This window comes from Arachis hypogaea, chromosome 13 (assembly GCF_003086295.3).
Source record: "Arachis hypogaea cultivar Tifrunner chromosome 13, arahy.Tifrunner.gnm2.J5K5, whole genome shotgun sequence".
Lineage (NCBI taxonomy): Eukaryota > Viridiplantae > Streptophyta > Magnoliopsida > Fabales > Fabaceae > Arachis > Arachis hypogaea.
Window position 1 is genome coordinate 137,816,186 of NC_092048.1, and position 17,012 is coordinate 137,833,197.

Consider the following 17,012-nt stretch of genomic DNA (forward strand, 5'->3'; position numbering starts at 1 on the left):
TAAGTTATAATTGAAAAATGTTACATGAACAACTAAAATTGATTATCAACTTAGAGAACCATTTCTATCACGATTGGATGTGATGGGGGAACTTGTTAGAATGGTCATGACTATGGCATCACATCCAATAGTGAAGAAGTGTTTCTGAAAAGAGACAATCACTTTTGGTTGTTTAAACAAACAACTCTTTAATAAATACAACTATACAAGCTTGTAATTTAAGCAGTTACCAACTAAGTGTCAGTTAAAGAAAAGTCTCTTACTGAAACACATACCTTGAAATCTCCTCCAAGATGAAAGGGAAAGCTCTGTACGGTTCTTGAGTTTGTTTTCATAGAGAATAAAAAAAGGTACATAAGTAAACAAAGCCGTATTGGACATAGAACAAAAGGGTAATTACAATTTACAAAGCATTAGATGAGAGGTCTCCATTCCCCAAAGATCTCACTTTCAACTTAAGATCTTTTACTTAAACAACTACTATATAAATGTGAAAGCACCCCATATGCTACCGTGCACCAACAAGCCACATACCAACCCTTTTTGAATGGGAATATGGTGAATAAAAGAAAAGAGAGGGAAAGTGAAGAAGGAGTGGGAACTAAGAACACTGAAGAATTGAGCAATGAGTGGGAGCAGATAAGGGAGGAGGCTGCATCAGTGGCAGCTGCACTACTTGGAGCAAGAAGAGCAAAGAAGCGCTACATTGGCGTGCGCCAACGTCCTTCAGGGCGATGGGTGGCCGAGATCAAAGACACCATACAGAATATTAGGCTGTGGTTAGGCACCTACGACACTGCTGAAGATGCTGCTAGAGCTTATGATGAGGCTGCTCGCTTGCTTCGCGGCGCTAATACCCGCACTAATTTCTTTCCATCACAAGATCCTAATTCTGTTCCAGCTCTTCCTCCAAAGATCGCGAAGCTCCTCCTTCTTAGGCTCAAAGCTAGAAGCATTTCCTCTTCTTGCATGGTTACTACTTTTCCTAGTAACCATTTTGAGCAAGAAAAAAAGGCCGAACCAGAACCAGAACCAGAGCTAGAACTAGAACCAAAACCAGAACCACTTTTTTCTAAACTAATAGAAGAACAAACATACCAATTAGAAAATTTTCTAGATATTGAGGGATATGGGGCTGTTGGAGAGAATTATGATGGTGCTAGTTATGGTTCTGCTGCCACAACTAGTTGTGACTGTAGTACCATTACTTGTGACTATGGTGGAACTAACAATGTAGCAAATTTTGACCAAGAGGTTTGCATGGAAAATTTCAAGATGGAGGATGGTTGTGCTAACAATGTTGATGATGGAAGAAACAATCAAATTGTTAGGCCCAAAGGAGAATTTGAAGACTGCAATGCTGGTTTCATAGACTTCCACTTTTTGGACACTGTTGGATCATTGGTTTGCTCTTCTTCTCCTTTTGAAATAACTGAGGAAATGGTAGGGCCAATGGCGGAAGAGAATTATGATGTGGATGATTCACCATTGCTTAGGATGAAGTATGAAAGAAAATTCTCAGCATGTCTTTATACATTCATTGGTGTTGGTGAGTGTTTGAGGCTGCAGGATCGACCTGAATAGCTTTGACTTTGCAGTTGCACTAACAGGATTAGCATCTTATTCAATTGATTTGGATTTATCTTATTGGTTTTCATTCTACTTTGCCAATAAATTTGGAATAGCATAGGTTATTCTTTTTTGTAATTGAGGATGGCATCTTAGCTTATATTCTTTAATTTGATTAATGGTTATGAATAAAGCTGCTCTAGTTTTGCTATGTGATCAGTGGTTTATTATATTTATATATATAAACCCTTCAAAAAATTTTGCAATCTCTGGGGGGAAAAAAGAAAAGGTAAAAATGATAAATGACTCTGAAGAAGGCTTATATATAAAAATCAGATGAATCATGACTCTCATTTTAGCTGAAGAAAACTGTAAAACAGAAAGCATAGATGAAGTTGATCAAGATAAACATGTGTTTTGTTGTAGAATAAAGAAAATGTCTCTATTAAACTTTGAAGATATAAAACATTAAACAAACGCTGGATGTTGGACCATCACTGTAATATGATAGTAACCCTGAATTCAGCATATTGCATATGGCCTAACCTAGGAATGAATTATCCACTAAACTTCTACCTAAGAAAAAGAAAAAGAAAAAAAAAGTAATATAAACCACTACTAGTGATGAATGTATTAGTCTACATAAATCAACTATAGTTCATTAATTTTTTTTAAATTGAAGATCAATTCACCAAAAACATTTCCAAATGCTACCCTATACAGTGTTCAAAGATTGGAAGTAACTATGTATCACCTAGAAACAATAAATTGAATGCTTGTGCTCATTTTGAAAAAAATTCTTCATTTCTTTTTTCTACAAAAGTATTAACTTTTCCATTGACATTACAGAAAACAAAACATTGGGTACCCTGTTTTAAGCCTCTCCATGTTGGTAAAATCACTAAAAGAAGCCATTACCAAGTTCTGAAATAAGCTATCTCGTGAAGTTGAACGCCATCTGATGTAATACACTCTATAAGCTCCTATATGCAATGTTCTGAAGAAGTATTGCTGCAAGGTTCCTCAATGGCAACATAACCTGCTGGGAACAATCTCTTGCACCTTCCCTCTTCATCTTATTAATTCAATTGGTATGGTATATCAAAATCACAACAACAATGTCATTGAATGGCCATTGTTTCAGCAGACATGGCCATTTCTAAAATTGAGCTGCTTTCCCCATCTGCAGCCTCCATGCGACACGATCTACAACTGAAGTAGAAAACTACACTCATCATGGAATCTATAAGCACCATGAACGAATACATCACCACCAAGAGTGGCCCTTCCCACAATCTTGAAGATCCATCACCATAGCTCAGTGTCTTCACCCTATGCTCAAACAATCCTTCCACGAAAGCCATTCCCATTGTCGATCCAAGAAATATGAGCAGGCCAACCTGAGTTTGTCCCTTAATCAACATATTTGACCGCATCATTGCCTGCGCACCCGAAACATCCTCCAACACAGATATAACAATTGCAATGTCACAAATTATAATGGCGTTGGCAAATACAACAGAGAAAACGAGCCCCACCATCACAGCAGCATACACCATAACATCGGGCGAGAATCCAAGAACAGACAATGCGGAACAGAATGCAACAAGGAAAACACAGAACAATGTGATGCAACCAACTATAACTGTACAAGACCACATGTAAGTGGAAACGATCTTCCTCCAGAACTTAGCAATGATCATACAAAATTTTGAAGCATCACACTTCTTCCTGGAGTAAGTACAATCTACAGAGTACACCACAGCAGCTTTAGAACACAACACCAATGTGGGATATAAGGGGAAGCTAACAGCTGAAGAAATCGCCATCTCAGCGAAACGGTGGCAAGACTGTTTGATTAAAGGCCTCAATGGGAGGCCACTGGTTTTTGCAACAAGCATAAGCCTAATGCTAAGGCTCTTGACAATGGACTCATCAACTAACACATTTGAAAGTATAACTGCAGAAACAGGGCAAATTAGAACAACAGTGATTGCCATGAAACCCCAAGAATTGAACCTGAGGATCCTCACGGTTTCTCTGAGGATATCCAATGCATTCATTGATTGGACTTGGCTATTCAAATTGAAATCAACATGCTCATGGACACGATGAGGGAGTTCCTGTAGCTGCAAATTGGTTGTTTCCTCAGATCCCTCTTTCTTCGAAATCCCCCTTGGAGAACAACCTCCACTTGAAATCTCCATTTTTTAGTGCTAAAACGAAAATTATATAAAAAATAGAAAATTATATATGAACAAGAAAGGAAAAGAGATTGATTATTTCATTGGAATCAAAGATTGGGAGGAAACAAGATCTGGACGAGGTGGATTAAGGTGAGAGAGGGTGAATCAGGAAGTGAGGGTGGGGGCATTATGGGGAATTTGAGAGAGAGGGAGGGAGGCAGGGGCAGAGCTAGATAAAACATTAGAGGGGGCCAAAAATATTTATACAATAAACTAAGACTAAAATAAAATTTTAAGGGGGGCTAAACTGAAATTTACATATAATTTACATGTAAAAAATTAAAATTAGGGGAGGTCATCGCCCTCCTTTCCCACCACCTAGCTCCGCCCCTGGAGGGAGGTGAAGTTGTTTGAATTAAGAAGAAGAAGAAGGGAATGATGAATGTATGCGTGATTATCTGAGATCAGAAAAAGAGTGTGTGTGTGTCCCATTCACATCAACAGTCACATTTCGAGGAAGCAAGGCATCTGCATTCAGATTTGCATTCGACCTGTCTAAAGCTCCAAATTATTTACTACTAAATAATAATAATTAATTTCTTAATTGATCATATTTTTTTATTATTCACGTGATTAAATTTACTACATATACGTAAAAAATTATTTTGAAACATAAAAATTAACTTTATATAAATAGATGTTCTTGAAATTTGTAGTACTCATTAAAATAATTTTTTATTTTTAAAAATATTTAAATTAACCTTTAAGTAAATCTCTATTTGTCTTTAATTTAATTGTTATTAACATAAAATATTATTATGTCACCATAGTATCTCTAATAATACAATAAAAAAATTAATAAATTAATATCTAATTTAGCTCCTAAAATTTAATATCAGATTTAATTTGACTCTTAAAATTTTAATGAATTTAAGTTGAATCTCAAAATTTGTAATTATAATTTGTATTAACTCTTGAACTTATTTTTATAATTAGATCTCAAAATTTATATGGTAACACTCATTTATTCTTGAGTTGATTTCTATTAACGGTGTGATTTAATATATTAACTTATTGTGATTTAGATTTTTTATTTAAATTCTATGTGATTGAAATTTATTAGACCTTTTAAATGTTTGATTCCTCTTTTTAAAATTTTAAATTTTTTAAATTAAACTTGTTATCGTTGTCTTTATGAGATTGTTGAAGAATCAATCAAATTTATAGAAAATTTAATAAATTTCAGTGACAAAATAAATCTTAGTATATTAATGTATAAAATCAATACGTTATTTATACAAATTCAAAAATTAATTATTATTATAAATTTTGATTTTTAAATTGAGTTAATTGTAATTTTAATAATTAATTTGAGTGGAGTCAAATTAAATATTAGTTCCATGACAAAGATTTCAATATAATTAGACAAATATCTCAAATTAATTAATTAGATTCATTTGAATCTATATATTAATATAAAATTAATTAACTAAAATAAGTTAAAATATTCATTTAATTATAGGAAAATCTTACAGCAATTAAACAAAAAGTAATTTGTAAATTGAACAAGAATTTGATGCTAGACAGTAGACAAGACAGCGGTGTATAAATACAAAAGCGAGATGAAATAGATCCTTCGCGATCCCAAAGCAAGAAAGAAGCAAGCAGACGGCAGCAGCAGCCATGGGTACCCTGAGCCTCTGGGCGGTGCTATGCGAATCCAAGAGAATCATAAACGCCCACTCTCGCCACTTTTTGGCCCTCTCCGTCATCTTCCTCCTCCCTCTCTCTTTCTCTCTCATCGTCTCCCCCACCCTCCTCCTTCTCTTTGACCCCTCCCCCGCCAAATCCACCTCCTCCCGCCTCCACGTCCTCCTCCGCCTCACCACCACCACCTCCTCCCACCACACCCACCACCAACCCCATCCCCAACTCACCCTCACCTCCCTCCTCTTCCCCCTTTGCTTCTCCATCTTCCTCTTCCTCACCTCCATCGGCGCACTCTCCTCCATAACCCACAGCGTCCTCCACGGCTTCTTCGGCCGCCCCGTCAAGCTCCACTCCGCCCTCCTTTCAATCCTCTCCTCCTTCCTCCCTCTCCTGTCCACCCACTTCTTCTCCCATCTCCTCCTCCTCCTCCCCCTACTTCCCCTTCTCTTCATCCCACCCCCTTCTTCTTCCTCTCCTCTCATCCAAACCATACTCTACTTCTTCCTTCTCATTCTCCTCACCATCCTCCTCGTCAACCTCCGCATCTCATGGACCCTCGCCCCCGTCATCGCCGTCGCCGAATCCTCTTACGCCCTCCGCCCCCTCCGCCGTAGCGCCGCCCTTGTCAGAACCATGAAACCCCTCGCCGCCTCCACCATCCTCTTCTTCGGCCTCCTCGAGGGACTCTTGCTATGGAGCAGCTCCGTGCTCGTCACCACCGGCGGCGTTGGCGCCTGGTGGAAGGACTGGGCCGTTGTGTTACAGATCGTGCTGACGTCAACGACTCTGATGGTGCTGATGCTTTACCACACGGCCGCAGACACCGTGCTGTACATGTACTGCAAGGCGGTGCACGGCGAGCTGGCGATGGAGATCGCGGAGGAGTTCGCCAGGGAGTATGTTAGCCTCCCTTTCGATGAAGAGAAAGTACCTCATGTCGTCTCTGTTGTTCCTCGTGTTTCAGTTTAAATCACGTTTTGGTTTCGATGGCAACGAGGTTAGTTTGTAACATAACAACGCTATCATCATCACTATCTCTATGATCATGATCTAGGGTTGTATTAATACTTACTAGCAATGACTTGCTTAAATGCTTATTATGAAATGTTATAGACTTTTGTGTATACTGTAAATTATTGAATGATTTCATATTTAGTTGTTCGTGTTGGAAATTGGAAGGAGAAAACAAAAATCTGAATCTTGTGGATACCAATCAATAGTTTTGTGAAATAAATTGCTTGTCTTTGTTTCCTTTTTCGAATTGAATACGAATACGATGATGCTGCTTCAATGGCTGAACTTGCGCTGTAACGCGTATCTTACGAGTGAATCTTCGAAATTGAGGGAGTCCAAAAGTAAGTAGCCCAAGCTTTAGAAGCGTTGAATCACCTATTTTTCTGTTATTTACTTATTTATGTATTTGTAATTTTGCATTACAAAAAATGCTCAAAGTTATAAATTTGGAACAATGCGTCGCAAATAGGCTATCGTTGCTATGGTTCAAACGGTATAGTCTTCTATACCTTCTCATGTTCACTTATAAATTGCGAAATCAAGTCTCACTCTTTAATTTAGGGGGAAAAAAAAACCTAAAAAGAATGCGTCTTGATCAATAACATTCGTTATTGGATATTGCACGCCCTAATTTGATTTAATATTTGTGAAATAAAGTTGATTTGGCCTGTAATTAATTACTTGTCTTCTGTGAATTCGAAAGGACTGTATATGAAATAGAATTATTGCAAGTTGATTTGTTGTTCCCCTTTTCAAATGCTCGCTAAAATTCAGGAGAAATACATAAAATAAATTTTAACAAAAAAAGCAGAGTCAACAAATAAATATCCCTTTGTTTTGGGAGAAATCAAAGATGAGAGATACATCTCTAAATCATGAACACGATATTGAAGAGTCTAAGAACAATTGGTCATAACTCCTAAATCTAATACGAATATAGCCAGCTGAACTCTTGAGAAATGCAACCTATTTGGCATTCTGCATTGTTTAGACACAAAAAAAAAATGAAAAATGCACAAAACAAAACAAAGCAAAGAAAAGCAGAGCACAAAACAAAGCATAAATAAAAATGCACTAGGATGCTAAACCTCACCAGTTACCGTTGTTAACCTACAACTTTGTACATTGGTTCCAAAAATATCTCCATCACGCTTGAATGCTTGATCCTCCCTTCAAAACTCAATAGAGGACATCATCTTAACATCAACAAGGTTCACAGCTAAGGAATGCTGAAGAAAATCCTATAGCTCACAAATCAAGGAATCAACAATTCCCCAACATAAGTCAAAATCAGATATGGTTAGAATTTTCTGCTATAAACCACGTTGGATGAAGATTTGTGCCTAAAAGCTCTCTCATCTTGATCAGGATTGAAAAGAAGATTGGTCCAATTTGTGGATCTCTCCACAATTCTACTAGGAAGTTGATCACTATCTTCCCCGCCTGAGGCTTCATACCCGTCGCTAGTTGACCTTGACAGTGGAATTCCATTCAAATTTGCAACACTGCCACCACCAGCCGAAGGACCAGCAAGCTGCCTAGCCTCTTCAATTCTTGACGAAGACACCCGGAAAGGGTGGATATCGGGAGACTCTATACTGCTTTCAGAAGAAGTCACAACATTCGCAGCTGAGCTTGACATTGCTTGACTCATATGAAATGCGCTGCGTGGTTCAAGTTGAAGAGGGGCTAAGCTAGACACTCCACTGAAGCCTTTACCAATATTATTTGCAGAAACATTTGTCATGGAAGCCATAGCTATGTCAGCAGGAAGGAAACCCTGCTTGCTGGCAGCACGCCGTTTGTTGTCGATTCTGGGGACTTGTCGACCCCGGCTACCAAAACTGCTCTCTGGCTCTAGTCTGAAAGCATCATTGTGTCTCACCACAGGCTTCAGAATTTTGGACCTTTTTCTTGCTTCAGCAGCAGCCTTGGAAACCTCTTCTGCATTTAATCGCGCCAATGTCCAAGGACTAATTTTGACTGCTCCAGGATTCTTTCTCTTAGATGGTTCTTCTCTAATGCTCTTCTTTCCAAGTGAGCTTACGGAACCGGTTTCTGGTGGGATTACGTCAAACTGCAGCCAATGAAAGCAACATATGGTGCCATATAAGAAAATGGAACACACAAAAGCACCAGGGATGTCATGTCTGACAAAGAAAGCACATTAATGCCAAAAGCAAGTTGAATTTTTTTAGAAAAAATGTCACCTGATCTTCAACGAACAGGCGTGGTGGTGTGCACCACGAACCACGCTGGAACGTAGTGAAGGAGCTCGCACTGCTGAATCCAGTAAGTGAGCTGACAGTTGACATTTGAGGACTTTGTTGACCACCAACTCCTTGCTGCTCCTGCTCTTGCTCCCTCAGAGCTATGATGTAATCGTAAGTGCTGATTCCCTGAGTAACTCAGCAATAACCATAACACATTTGGCACCAAAAACGTACACTTAATGAGAATTACTAGAAAGATGAACTTGTAGAGGATTCAGAAAAGGGTACACAAATATCAGAATATTTTCAATTGGCCTCCATCATTTTCTCTTTGCTTTCTTTTTTCCTCTTAATGCCTATGTTTTACAAATGAAATAAAACATTGCACCAGATTAATGATGTAGCAAGCAACTGCCAAGTTACCTTTTCAACAAGGAGGATGTGAAAGAAGAAAAGCTGTGCAACAGGCAAGGTAGCAATCATAGCCAGAATGGTGCAAACAGACTGAAAACAAAAGAAATGAAATATATTCCAATTTCCGAACACGTAATAAAGTAATATGTTATAGCAGTATAGTAGCCATGTACTAAGATAAGAGAAAGACAAGGCAGAATGCTTACCACCACAATGACAAAGGGAACAATAGAGAAACTACTTCCCAACTTGGAGGAGATGTCAGCAGAAAATTGCTTTCTCTCAACAAAACCATAGATAAGCACAAATATCCCAGTCAACCATTGAAGAATAAGCTGCAATCTCAAGCCCAAGATTTAAAAAACCATGTATAGACCTTTTAGTAGTTAATCTAAATTTAAAATAAATAGGAAATAAAAATGAATACTGGTGTTGCTCTTTAGTAGTTTGGCACTTGGAAGGGAAATCAGAGAATCATGGAAAAGACCCAAAATATTTTGGGTAACATATGGGCCTGTTTAGTTTCTCTTTTTTTTATGATAGAAAAGGGATTTTATAACTTTACAACAAGAACAACAACTACAGCAAAGCCTTATCCCACTAGGTAGAGTCGGTTACATGGATCAAACGATGTCATTACGCCTTATCATGTATCATAACTTTGTGAAGGAAAAAGTAAAAATAGTTAAAATAGTATCATATTTTCTATTTCATTTACCATTTTCATATTATCCTTCACAAAATTCTGAAAAACGTAAACAGTAAACAGTAAAAATAAAAACAGAAAGCAAACAAGCCCAAGGATTTCCACAAAACAGAAGCATATTTGAATGGATGGGTAAAGAAGTTCTTCCTACATAGTTGAAGAGATTATGTAATGACTGGCAGGTTTGATCATGCGAATGATATGATGGTAGGCATAGGTAGATATCTTGCTTACCAAGAGGATAGCAACAACCATGAGAGCAAAAAATTGCCGGTAGTTTCTTTTCCCTATACAATTGTTAAGCCACTGCAAAAACCAAGGAGCAAAAGTCCTTCAGATCTTGTCTTTAAATGGTTAGGAAATAAATGAGCAATCAGATTATTATATCATACTCTGCAATGATGATCAAAGTGATCTACACACTTGTCGCAAACTCTACAGTGCTTGCTGTACTTGAAGACCTACAACATTATGTTCTTCAATGGTATAAACTTTTTATATAATGCATAAGCATAATAAATTGTAACCAAAGATAATATGTTGATAAATAGATTCCAAAAATGCATTTCTTCGTTGGAATGCTTATAATGTTTCTACCCACCTCAACTTCACACAAGCTGCAATAGAACATGCCATCTTCGCTTATTTGCTTATCACAAGATTCCTTGCTTGAGCTAGAGCAGCTACAGACATATGCACAAGGAGAGCATATCAAGAGAAGACATGACAATGCATTCTTCTTCTCTACTGAATCAGAAGCATCTTTCACAGTTCCTTCTGTTCCAGGTGCCTCCTTGTCCACAGACATTGCTCCAACCGTTGAAGCATTTGCACCGTGTATCGAAGAGGTTGATTCTCCTCCTAATTTAGAATTCTTTGGTTCACTATGTTTCTCACTGTATGGGATTTTGAGATACTTCTTGGATTTGAAAACCCCTGGATCTGCTGGATCTGTTGCTGCACACCAAATGTACAATCCAAAGACACAAGTAATCTGCCAAAAGAGGTGAGCTAGAGCTATCAACAGATGTACAGTCCAAAGACACAAGTAAATTTATGATTCTTTCCTAATAATTTTGTTACAAGCATGTACAAAATCACATCAAATATTTCAACAAAAAAAATATACATTTGAAAGTCATGTATAGATGTGGAAGCCAAAACAACTGTGAAAAAAGAAGGAAAAGAAAAATTTCAGAGCTTAGAAGTGCATATCAGCCTATGTGTGAACAGTAAAACATTTGTTATTCCACTGAAGAAGAAAAAACCTGACTAACTTAACAACACCAACTCTTTTCATATCCGGCTCACAATCAATATAAACAACTAAGCTACTAAGCCAGAGCAAATCCCAAATTCACAAAGAAGACCTAAGAAACATTCCAGAAGCTTTATCATATATACTCTCACAGTTATAAACTAAGTGCCGCTTTAAATTTCTACTTGGAGTATGAAAACGATTGTAATGTATTGGAGTTTCAATATTTAGAAGTGAATTAACAAAATTACCTATTAGATTATTACAGTAATAATTCTCTCTCTAATTAGTTTATCCATTTATCTCTGTCACCACTTATTCCGAGATTGACTAAAGTAGTACTAATAGGGGTATGACTAAAATAAATAATAATCTTACAGTGATTTGCCAACAGCTATTTGTGGAAAAAATAAAATTTTATAAATGGGCACTTATTTGAAAACAGAGGAAGTACTGAAGTAGCTCAAATGTATCAATTATTGTAGTACTACTAGCAAATTTGTCCCTATTTTGGAATTCTTCAAATTTGTTGTCTTCAACTTTAGAAGATGAAGTTAAGGAAACATAACTCAAGAAATCACATAATGGAATAGAAGAAAATGCCACTCTCTTGTTTGGATGTATAATATCTTTTATGATGGAAAAGAATGGCAATGTATGAGATTTTTTAGTGTGTCGCTCCTTGACCTTCCAATTTGGAGGTTCTAAACTAAAAATAGGGATCTTGGATGGCAAGCAATAGACATTTTTTCGCTCCTTGACCATGGGACACTCCTCCCTCTAAAAATTCTTTCAAACAAGAAGGTTTACTTACATTTGTCCATTCCACCCTATGCCACACCTCCCCTTTTTCATTAAACTATAAAAGATAGTGGTGAGGTGTGGTGGCAACTAGCAAGGTCATTACAGAAAACCAGCATCTGGAAGTATCCACTGGGAGGGGAAGGTGTCAAAGGGCAAGCAGTAGCTGAGGGAAGCCGGCCCTCGGTCTCGTCGGCACATGGTTTCTTTCTGAACCCCAAATCAGTGTGTCAGCCATCAGAGAAGGGCAAGCCAGTGTCCCTCCATGGATCCAACCAAACCCCCCCCCCCTTCACAAAAAAAAAAAAAAAAAACATAAAGGCTCCCAAATGGTGGTATCAACCCTTGTCACTATCTACTACACCATTAATGACACTCCCTTTAGAAGCACACTTTCTCTAAAACCTCAAGCCACATTACTATCTAAACTGAATGGTAAATTATGAGAAGGAATCAGGGTCAGAAACACAAATGAAATCAAACACTTGAATGTAAAATAAAATTAAAAAAAAAAACATAGATCTCATTCCTTTCAAAACACCAAAAAAAATAATAAATTCAAAGATGGGTTACCAGCGGCGTGTAGAGTCCCATGACAGCATACTGATACATCTTCTTACCAACAAAAGGAGCGAAGAAGACATAGAAGGCAAACCCCAGAGACAAATACACTGCAATAGCCACCACCTACACAAGCATTTTACCAGGAAATAAATTAAATTGAAGGAAAAACAACACTCAAGAGAAGGGAAAGAAAAAAAGAAATGAACTTTAAAATTGACACCTACCTGGAGTGGATGATAAGGTAACTGCCATCCATGCTTCCTCATATTTTACAAGTTGAAATGCAAACGTTTCTGAAGAAGCAGAACCAAAAAGGCATACAAAAGCAATGCAGAAGGGAACACTAATCAGAGAACACAACCACTGCTTTTTGCTGCTTTTTTCACAACACTCAACACTGTTATCTCATTTTCTTCTTTTGTTAAATGGGATAAATGGGGTGGGAAAAAAATCCCAGATTTAAGTTAACCAAACACGAAAGAAAGCAGCTTGGAATGACATGTTGGGATGGAACCAAAACAAAAAGATGAGAATTGAGGTGGTGGTAGTTGTGGTGGTGGGTGTGAAGAAACAAGTAATGAGAGGTTTTGTGTGGTTCAGTGCTTGACGAGAAAGCAAACCCCAGATTATGAAATAGGTAAAGAAATAATCTTTCCTGGATAATGATTCTTGGGTTGTGTGTGAGTTTTTTTTTTTTTTCTTTTTCTCTTTATTTTTTATGTGGTGGGTGCAGACACTTTATTTGTAGTTGTTCTTGAAGACTCAAGAGTCAAGAGATCTGTGACTACTGTGGCGTATGTTCTCTTTCTCTCTCTGTCTTTCTCTTTCCATGCTCATAATTACATTGGGGCACACCTTTTCACTTTTTGGGTTTCTCTCCTTCTGTATATGTATGTTTGTGGTGCGTTTCTGTTTGGAAAAAAAAAAAGAAAGATTTTTACCTGTTTCATGGAGTAACGTGCTATATTAATAAGAGTATTTAATAATCATGCTATCTTTTAAGTTTTATCTATAAAATTATCATGTAAATCTTATTAATTTAACAGAGTAGTTGTGTTATTGTATTGAGTAGGGGTAAGGCTATTCCGGCAGCTGCAACCTGCTAGTGTTACCTTTTTAAGGAGAAGTGGGGCAAATCATGTTTCGGTGTTTGTATGTATGTATGTGCCAGCAAGCATGACTTTGTTTCAATTTAAAGCCATCTCTCTCATATTTAATCTCTCAGTACTCTATCATTCTCTATTAATTACTCATTACTGCTCAACTCGTAATTTAGTCATAAAACTAGTTATTATTTAGTCAAAAATATAAAAAAAAATCATATTAATTAAGTGGACTAACTATTTATTAAATAAAGAGTGTTAAGGGTAGCAAATTTTGTGATTTGTAACTATCAAGTAACTATCAATAATATTTTTAATGGTATAAAATTTCATCAAATAGCATAAAATTACTCATTTTTCTTTTATTAATTACATGCTAATCAAAATTTAATAAAATTGCTGGCTTTTTAGACTTTTTCTTATTAAATACCATAAAAATTTATAATTAACAAATACAATTAATGTTTCTTAACTTAACAAAACTCTAGTTTTAATTAAATTATGAATTTAACTATTTTGTATCTTAAGAGTATATATTAAGATTATAAATCAAAATTCTTTTTATTAAAAATATAAAAAATTTAAATTTTTAATATATTTATTAATTTATTTTATATTTATTAAAAATAACATCTAAAATATTCTACTAATAATAATTTTATTATGTATTTTTTGGATATATATTAACTAAATTCTTAAATTATATATGGATTTAACGTGTATTTTTTAGAACATAAAACAAGATCATTACTAATAAAAAATTTTAAATTTTTTATTTTAATAAATATAAAATAAATATATTAAAAACTTAAATTTTTATATTTCTAATAAAAAATTCAGTTTGTAATTTTAATATGTACCTTGCAGCATCACAACATTGATCAACCCATTATGTATATACTTAGCGACACAGTTAATGTAACCAATACACTCGTAGTTATAAACATTCTCAACCTTATTAAATGAGAAGTTGACTCCAAGTTAAAGCAAGGAAAAGACTAAAATTTGAGGTAGAAGACAAATAACTAAAAGACAGAGTATTGGGAGGCCAACTTCACTCTTTTTTTTATTATTATTAGAAAAAATTTCACTTTCTTAAAAGATTAAGGACAATTTACACATATAAAATGATTGAAGAAAATGTTTACGCAAATATAACATTGGCAATTTTATATAATCTGTTATATCCTGCAGCAGAATTTAATTGCACATAATCCGCTACAGGGTATTACGGATTACGTTGAGGGTGGGATTACTCATAAATCGCTACACCCTGTAGCGATTTATGATCAAATGGTTTTTATGCATAATCCGCTACACCCTGTAGCAGGTTATGAGTATAGTGGATTGTCTATATATACCGCGTGAGGCTGTAGCGAAAATAATTTGAGTTATTTTGGAAAGAAAGTTAGAGAGAGAAAGTAGAGAAAAGGGAGAGAAAATTTAAAATATTTGAGCAGTTTGGAAGAATGGAGGATGAACGGCGGTTGTATTGGCTCGACGGCGTTGCTCACGTAGCCGAAACCATCGATGCAGAGGTAAGTGTCTGTATTTCCAAACACTATTTTAATAAATGTATATTTTATTCGATATTAAGGAAGTAATTCATTAATTAGATAGATAGAGACTTAGTTTATGTTTTGGTTTGTAAATGGAAATTTGAAATATAAACTTTGACATCTAACATTTAATAGTCAAGGTAGAGAGGTAAATTAGTAATTTCAAAACCCAAGTAGCTTAAGACTAGAAATACAAGCTATAGTTTGGTTGGTGATGTTATTGTTAGAAATTAAGTCGATGTTCTTTATTTCTGAAAATGCAGCCAACCCGATGTGTGTATAGCGTCCGTAGGCAACAGAATATACCGTTACATGATAGGATCACACCTTACTTAGAGAGGGCTGTGTTGTACCACCTGGCTAGGCTGAACGCGCATTGGTTCTGGTTGGATGAACCTCTGGTCAGCGCATTTATTGAGAGTGGCGGCTTGAGACCCACATTTTCCATATACCATTCGGAGAGTGTACTATCACGCTCCAGGACGTGGCATACCAGCTCGGGCTGCCCGTGGATGGCCAGGTTGTTTTCGGGTGCATGACAGACTTCCACATGCACATCGAGGGGGCCAGACCGGTATGGGAGTGGTTCGAGAAGTTATTTGGTGAGCTTCCGCCACCGGATAAGAGAAAGTTATACACAGTCCACTTCACATGGTTTCATGAGAGATTCAGGGTGTTACCAGCGGATGCTTCGGAGGAGACCGTGCGCATATATGCACGCGCGTATATTACGATGCTTCTGTCGACACAGTTGTTCATGGACAAGAGTGCTAATCGAGTCCACATTCGCTGGTTGCCTTTTGTGGCGAGACTTTACGATATGGGCAGCTATAGCTGGGGCGCCGCTGCATTGGCTTGGCTGTACCGATGCATGTGCAGGGTGGCGAACAGAAATGTCACTAACTTGGCTGGACCCCTACAGTTGCTACAGTCATGGATCTTTTGGCCGTTCTCCACGTTGAGGCCGCCGGGTTTTGATGCCTTCTCTTTTCCATTGGCATCCAAGTATACTTTAATTCATTCTTTCTTTCAAGTTCATTACGTTCTATATTTTAAATTACATACTTACGTGCTATTTCTGCTACTCAGATGGGCCACATATTTGCCCTCTTCTGATGGGAAGGAACAGCGGATTATATAGTATCGTCTGGCATTGGATCGACTGACTCATCGATTGACGATGTTATACTAAGAGGGTCGTCGCAGGCGCCGACTAGAGTTCCAGCGTCCGATATGCCAGATAACAAATGTTTGGAGCGGAGACTGCGCATCGGTACACGTGCCACTGATCGCGACTGGCGCTGGCTAGACGACATGATGCAGGAGGAGCAGGTTGGTGGTGATGACGGAGGCCACGTAGATCATCGCCTTCGTCGATCTTCTGCTAGACGACGGGCTGCTCGTGGTGGAAGAGCACCTCCCGTCCACCACAATGACGAGGCAGGATCGTCCCGTCAGCACCCTACAGACACTCATGCTGGTGGCACCGCGGAGGCTAGTATGGGTTGTACACCTTTTACCCACGTATCTAGCTCTCAGGTACTAGATGGGTGTAGCACACAGCAGTTAGCCGATCTTGCTACCACTTCTTTCACCATGGATTTGGACGATCAGTTGGGTGGACCCCAGTTCTATGCGGATTTTGATGAGTTCATACGGGATGACGACGTTCATTAGTACCAGAGCCCGTTTCCAGGTGGCCCTTCAGACCCTACGGAGTATAGGCCACAGCCAGCGTATATGCTTGAGACCCAGGTTCTTGAGACCCATGTTCCTAAGACCCAGCTCCCGGTCGACTTGAATGAGTCCACAGGCAGCCCGTACAACAGTTGGTTCGGGATGGGGGGGACGCCACCATCTGCATTTGGAGTTGGAGCACAGGAGGCTCCGCCGGGAGATCGGCGAGCGGCTAGGG

The 17,012-nt window shown here is 37.6% G+C and overlaps 4 protein-coding genes across 5 annotated transcripts; 2 read left to right on the plus strand and 2 right to left on the minus strand.

Annotated features, from left to right (window-relative positions):
• Positions 1 to 555: 555 nt before the first annotated feature.
• LOC112783273 (uncharacterized) lies at positions 556 to 1,584 on the plus strand. Its single transcript, XM_025826156.1, has one exon. The coding sequence runs from the start codon at positions 556 to 558 to the stop codon at positions 1,582 to 1,584; it is 1,029 nt and encodes a 342-aa protein (XP_025681941.1).
• A 770-nt stretch (positions 1,585 to 2,354) lies between these two features.
• LOC112791964 (uncharacterized) lies at positions 2,355 to 4,268 on the minus strand. The gene has a single exon (XM_025835026.3). The coding sequence runs from the start codon at positions 3,774 to 3,776 to the stop codon at positions 2,691 to 2,693; it is 1,086 nt and encodes a 361-aa protein (XP_025690811.1). The 5' UTR covers positions 3,777 to 4,268; the 3' UTR covers positions 2,355 to 2,690.
• A 1,056-nt stretch (positions 4,269 to 5,324) lies between these two features.
• On the plus strand, positions 5,325 to 6,716 carry LOC112791966 (uncharacterized). Its single transcript, XM_025835029.3, has one exon. The coding sequence runs from the start codon at positions 5,439 to 5,441 to the stop codon at positions 6,432 to 6,434; it is 996 nt and encodes a 331-aa protein (XP_025690814.1). The 5' UTR covers positions 5,325 to 5,438; the 3' UTR covers positions 6,435 to 6,716.
• Positions 6,717 to 7,248: 532 nt separating this feature from the next.
• Positions 7,249 to 13,298, minus strand: LOC112791965 (probable protein S-acyltransferase 22). Of its 2 annotated transcripts, XR_003197305.3 has the most exons (10): positions 12,660 to 13,296; positions 12,445 to 12,558; positions 10,414 to 10,806; positions 10,205 to 10,273; positions 10,047 to 10,118; positions 9,313 to 9,441; positions 9,116 to 9,196; positions 8,690 to 8,878; positions 7,573 to 8,556; positions 7,249 to 7,457 (listed from the first exon to the last, which is right to left on the minus strand). XR_003197305.3 is itself a non-coding variant. In XM_025835028.3 (9 exons), exons 1-9 carry the CDS (start codon positions 12,699 to 12,701, stop codon positions 7,780 to 7,782), a joined length of 1,866 nt encoding a protein of 621 aa, XP_025690813.1. In that variant the 5' UTR covers positions 12,702 to 13,298; the 3' UTR covers positions 7,249 to 7,779. The 2 variants fall into 2 exon arrangements, 1 of the variants encoding a protein (XP_025690813.1); XM_025835028.3 differs by having other exon boundaries at positions 7,249 to 8,556; positions 12,660 to 13,298.
• Positions 13,299 to 17,012: the final 3,714 nt, after the last annotated feature.

Coding starts and splice junctions, on each gene's coding strand:
- LOC112791964 (XM_025835026.3), bottom strand. CDS start 3,776: ATGGAGATTTCAAGTGGAGGTTGTTCTCCAAGGGGGATTTCGAAGAAA.
- LOC112791965 (XM_025835028.3), bottom strand. CDS start 12,701: ATGAGGAAGCATGGATGGCAGTTACCTTATCATCCACTCCAG. Junction 9,442..10,046: donor TGGTTGTTGCTATCCTCTTG/GTAAGCAAGATA, acceptor TTGAGATTGCAG/CTTATTCTTCAATGGTTGAC. Junction 8,557..8,689: donor GCCTGTTCGTTGAAGATCAG/GTGACATTTTTT, acceptor CATTGGCTGCAG/TTTGACGTAATCCCACCAGA.
- LOC112783273 (XM_025826156.1), top strand. CDS start 556: ATGGTGAATAAAAGAAAAGAGAGGGAAAGTGAAGAAGGAGTGGGAACT.
- LOC112791966 (XM_025835029.3), top strand. CDS start 5,439: ATGGGTACCCTGAGCCTCTGGGCGGTGCTATGCGAATCCAAGAGAATC.